Source organism: Papaver somniferum, chromosome 10, assembly GCF_003573695.1.
Source record: "Papaver somniferum cultivar HN1 chromosome 10, ASM357369v1, whole genome shotgun sequence".
NCBI lineage: Eukaryota > Viridiplantae > Streptophyta > Magnoliopsida > Ranunculales > Papaveraceae > Papaver > Papaver somniferum.
Genome location: NC_039367.1, coordinates 126,142,093 through 126,151,570, shown reverse-complemented (window position 1 = coordinate 126,151,570; position 9,478 = coordinate 126,142,093). Strand labels below are relative to the sequence as shown.

The 9,478-nt window shown below is 35.7% G+C and overlaps 1 protein-coding gene across 1 annotated transcript; it reads right to left on the bottom strand.

Annotated features, from left to right (window-relative positions):
• Positions 1 to 3,977: 3,977 nt before the first annotated feature.
• Positions 3,978 to 6,105, bottom strand: LOC113316189. Its single transcript, XM_026564409.1, has 2 exons — positions 6,051 to 6,105; positions 3,978 to 4,372 (listed from the first exon to the last, which is right to left on the bottom strand). Exons 1-2 carry the CDS (start codon positions 6,103 to 6,105, stop codon positions 3,978 to 3,980), a joined length of 450 nt encoding a protein of 149 aa, XP_026420194.1.
• Between the last annotated feature and the right edge of the window lie 3,373 nt (positions 6,106 to 9,478).

The following is a 9,478-nucleotide window of genomic DNA, read 5'->3' as shown; positions in this document are numbered from 1 at the left end:
AGTACAAAAACCTGAACACTCAGAAGGAAAAGAATAACCTCAACCGAGAAGTTATATTTCCGGTGCTACTGTTGTCTCATTAAAAACCTTGTCGAGAATAAAACCATGTGGGAAAAAGTAACCTCGGTGAAGGAAAAGAGTGCAACACACCTTTATGTTAACATCACATCGTTAGATGCTCCCCCTGATATCGACATCTCCCCATGATTTGTGTTACGGTATTATTTTTGTCTCATTAAAAACCTATCCGAGTAACAAAACCCAGTAGGAAAAAGTAACCTCGTTGAAGGAAAAGAGTTCAACATACCATCAGGTGCTCCCCCTGATGCATGACAATTTCTTTAGTCTAATACAGTCATGGGAGTGGACAATTCCTTTAGTCCCATGAAATCATGGAAGTTCGGACAATCTCTTTAGTCCTATACTTCTCACATGTTTTTCAAATATGGACTTAGGTAATGACTTAGTAAATAAGTCTGCCACATTTTCGTCAGATTTTACTTTACTGACTTGAATGTTTAGAATACATTGTTGTTGCTGATTGTAAAAGTACTTTAGTTATATATGTTTCGTATTATCACCCTTAATGTACCCTTTCTTCATTTGTTCGATGCAAGCTTCATTATTTTTATAAATGCAAGTTGGCTCTTCAGTGATAGAACTCAAACCACATGTCCCTCGAATATGTGTAATGATAGACTTTAACTGTATACACTCACGAACCGCCTCATGTAGAGCAATAATCTCAAAGTGGTTCGTGGAGATAGATACAAGGGTTTGTTTGGTCGATCTCCAGAATATCGTTTTATTCCTAATAGTGAACACGTATCCAGTTCGGGATCGACCTTTGTGTGGGTCTGGGAGGTAAGCAGCATCAGCAAAACCGACCAACACATTATTTGAGGTTTCGATATAAGGAGTCGCAAATACATTAGTAGCTCTCTTTTCGTCTTCATAGAGATAAAAAAAACCCAAGTCAATGGTTCCCTTTAGGTATCTAAAGATATTCTTTATACCATTCCAATGACGCAGCATTGGCGCTGAGCTATATCTAGCTAACAAGTTCACTGAGAACAAGATATATGGTCGAGTACATTGCGTTAAGTATAATAATGCGCCTATTGCACTTAGATGGGGACATCCTTCTCCCAATACCTCTTCGTCACCTTCCTTTGGACAAAATGGATCTTTATGTACATCTAAAATTCAACCATTCATGAGAGTGCTATCCGGCTGCATTTTGTCCATATTAAATTTTCTGAATATCTTATGGACATATACAGACTCGTGAATTAATATTCAACAAGATCGGTGTTCTAGTTTAAGTCCTAGACACATCTGAGTTTTCCCAAGATCTTTCATCTCAAATTCGGATTTCAAATAGCTTGTGTTTTCTCTTACTTTGTCAAGAGTACCTACTATGTTCATATCGTCGACATAGACGGCTATAATTGCAAATTCGGAACTTGTTTTATTTATAAACACGCAGGGGCACAATTCATTATTTGTATATCCCTTCGAAATCAAACAATCACTTAGACGGGTATACCATATCCGTCTGGATTTCTTTAATCCATAAACTGAGCGTTTCAACTGAATTGGAAACGCACTCTGTGGTTTAATGTTACTTGATTTGGGTAATGGAAGTCCATCTGACACTTTCGTGAATATCTATGTATCAAAATCCCCTTAGAGATATGCGGTAACCACATTCATAAGTTGCATTTCAAGACCTTCTGAAAATTGCCAAGCTCATATAATTAGCAGAACATTGTGATGTTCACTACTAGAGAATAAGCGATCCAGGGGTTTGTGAGAAACCTCGCGCCACAAGGTGAATATTTATACTTTAAGACTTCATTCCTCTCACTAAGTTTGTGACAAATAATCATATATGTCCCACAGGCTTTACACTTGGTGGATAGCACTACCATACCAAATACCTGTATATTTGTCAAAGAATTAAGTTCTTCCTGGATTGTGAAGGCCAAATATGCTCTTTTTTTAGACTTGATTGGATGATAAGGATGGTCAGACCTTAGTCGTATAATTTGTGTTAGGATTTTTGCAAATACAACATTTCTTGTGGACAACAATGCAATGTGTGACCAACGGGTCGAAGCATCAACCAGAACCATAAAATACCTGAATAGTCCGCATTCTGGATGTATAGGTCCACAAATAACACCTTGTATTCTTTGTAAAAATGGAATATTTTGTTTGGTATCTTTAGCATAGGATGAAATCGATCCTGTCTTTGCTAAAGAACAAGCTTTGCAGAATAAGCGATGTGCCTTTGATAAGGACAGCGAAGAAGAATGGGACAGGGGGTGCGCTTTAATTACTTTGGAAGACGAAGGTTGCGCTTCTCTTACTTTAGAAGGCATAAAATGTGCATCATTTACTTTAAAATGCACATTGTTACTCTGCATTCTAATAATCTTTTGTCTCATTTTCTTTTTCATTCGAAAGAAAGGATGTCCATGTGAGTTCTTCAAAACACGAATCATCATATCACGACCTGGGTGCCCTAGTCGATCGTGCCAAAACTTATAAAGTCACTGGCCTACAGTTCATCGTTGGCAACCACATGGGATTCGATAATCCTAATAGTGGTGATATATAATCCACTAGAGTGACTCATTAGTTTCTCTAAGATGCGCTTCCTTTCGCATTCACTAGAGGTCACATATATGTACTCAATTCCATTTTCACAGTGAGTTTCCAAGTGATAACCATTTGCACGAATATCCTTGAAACTAAAGAAAGTGCGGGGAGGGTCTTGGTGCATATAGAGCTTCTGTGAATTTAATCATTGTGCCATTTGGCAACAAGAATTGAGCATTGCCTCGCCCAATTATTACTTGTGATGATCCAATCATCGTAGTCACAGATGTATTATAAGGAGTAAAATCGACAAATAATTGTCTATTTCTTAGGATAGTGTGGGTGCTTCCACTATCACCTAGACATTATATTTCTCCTTAAGACATTCCTACGAGTACATTATGCAGGAATGTTACAAAAAAAATGAAAAATTTATCTCACTTCCTTTAGAGAATCTTGTTCTACTAGAATGACGTCCTTTCCATTCTAAATCACATGCTAAACAATAGATTATCATAAACAGAGTAAAATAATGTAGAACATAATAGAAGATAAATACTTATAGATAATCCATACACGTAACATAAAGATGGTAAGAACATGTTCAGCAATAGTAACACCTACTCAAACTATTAAACAAACGATAGTCTAAGATAACATAAAAACTTCAAAGCATCTAAAAACAGACATAGTCTATCAAGCCAGAAACTAAATTCTTAGGCCCAAGCAAAATCAGGCACATCCATAGTTTGGGCAAAGTCCACAGCCCAGGAAGTCTGAAATTGTGAGTTTGATGTCAGGGTTTACATCATTTTCTTCCATATAGTTATCCTCTTGTTCAAGAGTTTCCCGCTACTTTTTGTATCTCGCAACTATATTGGCACTAGCCTTGCAATGCTTGTACCAATGTCCGGTAAATCCACACCTAAAACCAGGCGCATTTTCGTCTGCGGTCTTTTTGCTAGCGGGATTTTTAGATGTTTTCTCGAACTTAGGGACACGACCACTATGGTCAGAAGTTCCTTCTCTATGCCAAACATTAGAGTGACCTTATGTCCTCGACCTCGATTATGTGCCTTACGTCCTCTTCCACGAGAGGTGTCACCTCCATATGGGTATGGATCATGGGGATGTGAATCAGAATGTCGATCCCTCTTTCCTTTCGGGTTCTTTCCTCTATTGACCTTGCCATGGTTAGCTTCAGGAACTTTCTTTTTCCCGACAGCTCTGGCATTGTTATTTACAAGAATCTCATTGTGCCTTTCGTCCACTTGCAGTAAGTTTATCAACCTACTGAATGTGGTGATTCTTTTGTTGTTAACCTCTAAGCGATACTGGTTCGCTAGTATCATGGACGAGGTGGGAAAGGTTTATAGAGTTTTCTGAATCATTTCCTCATCTGTGAGTTTCTTTCCACATAAGTCTAGACGTGCTTGAATCTGTAACATGTATTTTTGGAAATCATTCACTTTTACATAATCGAGGAAGCGAATTTCGTTCCACTGGACAATCAATTGTGGTAGCAAGGAATCATGAATGTTCCCAAAACGGCTCTCTAGAGCATCACATAGCTCTTTTGGTGTCTTCAAGTGATGATAACCCCAACATAGGTTAGGATCGATATGCCTCTTGAGAAACATAAGAGCATGAGCTTTGTCTTTCTCAGTTGACGGAGCAGCGTCGACAGATGGCTTGATAGTGGAGGTGTACTCCTTTTCCACGAAAGTGGTTTCCGCATCAGATACCCAATGATGGTACTCAAGTCCTGCTGAGTCCAAAAGTTAGAATTCTGATCGAATTGGATCCATCTACATAGACAAAATAAATGACATTAGTATGGTGCTCAATTCCTTCTGAGTCCACGACAAATCCCAGTATCATTTTCCCGTTACCCAATTTCTTTATAGGCAAGATGGATACCAAAACCAAATTTATTTATGGTTTTGTGAGTAATACGGATATGTCATACAGTCGAATCCTTGATCATAATCCACTCCACAAAATTAATTAACCAAGCTTCTTTATGGTTTTAACAAGGGGAACTCTTGTTTGCAAACCAAATTTCTTTGTCATTTAAAAATTGTCCATTTATCATTTATATACGCATATAAATTTATTGGAACTTAAGTCACAATTCGTTTGCATGTTTGGTAGCAATCTGTTTGCGGAATTAAAATAAGTTTTGGTTAATATTTGTGACATGCATGAGTAATATCAGACTAAGATATAATACTAAGCATAAAGTACATGTCAAAAATTTACAATTTTGAGGAAGGTCTAAAAAAATAGTATAACATACTAAAAATAATATGTGTGGTAAATTATAACATTTGGTGGGGATAACATCATAGATGTATACATATATGATGAATATTTGATAAAAATAAAATACTAGAATATAACATACATACATATGCATCATGGGTATAATACATTTTCTAACAAGTAGAATGAAATGATATCCTTCAAAGGTAAAAAATATCTATACATGTATCAATTTTTTATTTTTCTTTTCAAAAGTGAAAGAGAAAGGTACAACACTATACAGTGAGTAAACAATTCTTTTTTTTTTTTTTGTATAAGTAAAACAAACTTTTTTTGTATCACATGATTTTATGTAAGAAAACTAGAGAGAAAAACGTTATTTTCAAGTGACAAAAGAAACAAAATGACTATCATTATCAAGTAGAAAATGATCTAGTAGAAATCAAACGGATTTTTTTTTCCTTTTTAGCTTTTGCCTTTTGGTGTAAACAAAATAAATAGTACAAGCATGTGATAATAAAGTTCCAAAGATAATATATATAGATGGAAATATGTCACCTTCAAAAAGAGGGTAGATAAATAAATCAAAAAGTAAAGGGATTAGATAGACCTTCTTTTGGAAAATCCTTCTTGGTGAAGTATGAGTACTCAATTGGCTAGAGGAGGTGATGATAACGTGTAAAAGATTGTTCAAATATTGAGTAGAGAAATAACAAGATAATATGGAGACAAGAGAAGAAAACAAAGTAAAAGAGAAGGAGAATTAGTTGCTTCTTTTCTCATTAACATTTACTCTTTAAATACAGGAAGAGTAGATACTTATGTAAGTACAAGTGGTAGTAAGGGAAAGAACAATTCCTACATGTGTCTAGTTTGAGAAAGAAGATGACATGCATCTTGACACATGTGATGTGTGGTCAACCACTTTCCCGCACATGTTACTACATCAATGAGTAATATTTAGGATATTTTAAATTTGTATGAGTAGTAATTAGGATAAGTGTGGGTGGCAATTTATGTGAGTGGCAAATAGGAAAAGTATGGGTGATAAATAGGGCAAACCAAAATATTTTGGAAAACTTTGTGGAATAAAACTCTTTTTATGGAAGTGCTTGAATAACGCTCTTCCAATTAGTTTCAGTTTGTCTATATTCATAAAATGCAAAATCTGGATGTACCTTTTGTGGATGTGATGACCCGATCCATCACCGATATTGCCATCAACTTAGCCATTTCGGTCATCTGGCAGTGTGGATTTTTCCATGAGCACCGATGTGGTCGCCAACAACAGTTTCCCAGAAGGTCACCATCCATGGATTACTACTTTCTGAGCACGTTTCACTGTAGAGATTTTAGCCAACTCTAGAGCCAATTGCGCTGAAAAAGCCTCGGTGCTAGGAAAGGATAAACTATTACCTATATTTCATTCGTCGAACGCTACCTGCCGAACTGAGGTATTATAATACCACCACCTTAAATTGGAGCCTTCCTTGGATCAAGAATATATTAAAGCCAAGATATCCGACGTTCTTGTCATTCATGAGACCAATATCTGAGCCAATCAGTCCAACATACTTTCTCACCCTCGGCAGGTGACCCGTCGTTAGCTATGATACCATATGTAGTTATTCGATACGCCACCGATACCGTCCCCACTTGGCCACTACGGTCATCAGATAGTTTGGGGTTTTCTACGGGCACCGCTGTGGTCATCCAACAACAGATTTCCAGGACTGGATTATTCATGCCCAAACAAGCTTAACTGCAGAGCTTTTAGCCAATTCTTGAGAGAATTGGAGGGAGTAATCCATGGGTGGGTGACCTCCTGAGAAGTTGCTGCTGGATGACCGTGGTGGCTAAGTGACGACAATATTGGTTGTAGGTCGGGTCATCACAAGAACTGAAGATGGAACATATAATTATTTGGAATTGAGATAGCTCTTGCTGAAGTTCACTGATTCTGGATTATATGTGCCCAAAATTGATCTTATTCCATTTATACAGATGATGTCTTGTACTTGAAAGCTTAATTGTAAGAACACAAGCTGTAGAAAGTGTAACGTTAATACCCCAAGTATTCATAATTTCGTTACTACGAGCATCTTTCTAAAGCCAGTGTTCAAAAAATTTCCAATTCCTGTCACAAATTTTGTTTTGACTATAGAGATTACGTAGCATAGGAGAAAACAAATTTAAGGAAAATGAGCTAAGGGGGCATTAGGGTAACTAATAGTCCATTCACTATTGACTAGAACGCTATCTATAATACAAAACAGAAGGGATTTTTGAGCTTGGACGGATGGATGACATTTTGAGAGACAAAAATTGCATACGACCATCCCAGTCTCATCTCAGCTAAAGACATCTGACGGATATAAAAGTTGCAACCTATTTTGTTATAAATTTAAATTGATTGGTTCCCTCATAATTAGGGTCATAAACTTCATAATATGTATTATGAATGTGCATTGATTGGATTTCTTCATTTAAATAAAATAAATGCAATAGGAATTTCTTTTAAGAGTATTCTTTATGTCTTTTAAGGTTATAAGCACAATACAATTTATTACTATTATTATTTTTTTTTAAATCAGTCAAGCTTTGTCAATCAAGTAGTTACGCAAAAAATAAAATACTTTGGTAGTAGTTTTTGTATTGATCATGTTTCCCCCTCCCTCATTTTGTATGTTTGTAGGAAGAAACCAGATGTAGATCAAAAAGTTATTTTTCAAGATAAAATTAATAACACGTAAGAATCATTTATCAAACAAACAATAATATAACACGATAAAACAATTTGACTAGGAAGATTTAATTTCAGTAATTACTCTTTAATCAACTGCACTTTAAACCAATTTTAAAAATTATTCATATCAAATTTCAGTAGTTACTCTTAAATCAATTGCACTTTAAACCAACTTTAAAAATTATTTATATCAAACTTCAAAGTTCATAAGTTCTTATATGTGGAATATATCCTAACAAGACTTTGAAACCTAATTAAATATAATCGTTATTTAGATATACATGTTAAATTACTCTTTTTCTATATGTTTTTGTTAGATATTTACTAGAACTCTATGTTAGTCTCATGGCGTGCCGCTACGGCACGGGTTATTTCTAATCAAGTCTACAATTCACTTTACCCCGTCCCATGACTACTACTGGTCCAAGTAAATGGACTCATTTGAACTTCCTTCAATTCCACCTTCAAGCTCATTTCCTTTATGTTTTCCATTCATGCCAAAAACACCCTTACTTCCGGTAAAAAAGGGTGATTTGGTGGGGGGAAGTTTTTTTAAGGAAGAAAAATGTGAGAGTAGATTTGTACTCTTTTTCAAAAGAGACTGAAGAACATCGGAGAACCAGTACTGCTGATGCATAAAGACTCGTCTATCAACAAGGGCATCAATGGAACCACCTTAGGAACATAAGGATAAGTTATAATAATCCTTGGACTGTAATAGGATACATTAACTTCATCTTGCACCATAATGAAAAAGAAGGTGGAAATCCCCATAGTCAAAGTGATATTGTTGCTAATAATCTTCTATTGGATAATAACAACCTTATCAGTATGCCTTATATAGGGAATCCTTTTACTTGGACCAATAGAAGGAATGGAGATGATCTAATTTTAGAAAGATTAGATAGGGTTGTTATTTCTTATGACTGGTTCAATATTTATCCAAATGCTGCTTTATATCACTTAGTTGTCTTAGGTAGTGATCATTGTCCAATAATGTTAATCACTAGTAAACTGGAATGCAACACTAAGAAACCTTTTAGAGTGAATAAATCTTGGTTTAGAGACCCTACTTGCTCTGAGCTAATCAAAGATGAATGGAAAGGTAATACTACTGGCTCTGCTGGCTTTATCCTTGCTAATTGTCTCCATAATACTAAATATTTTCTCAAAGATTTGAATTATCAACACTTTGGTAATATTAATTCTCAGATTTCTAACTTGGAATTTTATCTATCTAATCTTACTAGAACTGTTAGAAATCACAATGATAACAGGGTTGCGGATCTAACAAAGAAACTAAAGTATTGGCATGATGTTGCAGAAGATTTTTGGAGGCAAAGAGGCAAGGATGATGCTATGCTCTTAGATGATAGGAATACAACCTACTTTCATCAAAAAGCCAATTTTAGAAAGAAAAAAAACTCAAATTGAGTCTCTACAAAATAATATAGGCATTTGGCTTGATGAAACACAAGAAATTGAGACTGAGCTTCTTAGACACCTCAGTGACATGAGTAGAACAACACATCCTCCTAGCTCTGATGCTTATCTTGCTAGTCTAGAAAATATCATAACTGAGCAGGATAACTTTATGTTAACTGATATGCCTTCTAGTGAAGAAATTAAGAGAATTGTCTTTGAAATGAAGCCTTGGACAACCCCAGGTCCAGATGGTTTCCCACCTGGTTTCTATCAGTTAATGTGGGAAACTGTAGGACCTGAAGTTGTCAAAATGGTGAAATCCTTTTTCCATTCTAAGTACATTCTGAAGTAATTGAGCCGTAACTTCACCACTCTCATTCCTAAGAGTAATTGTCCTAAAAATGCTGCAGATTTTAGACCCATTAGCATGTGCAA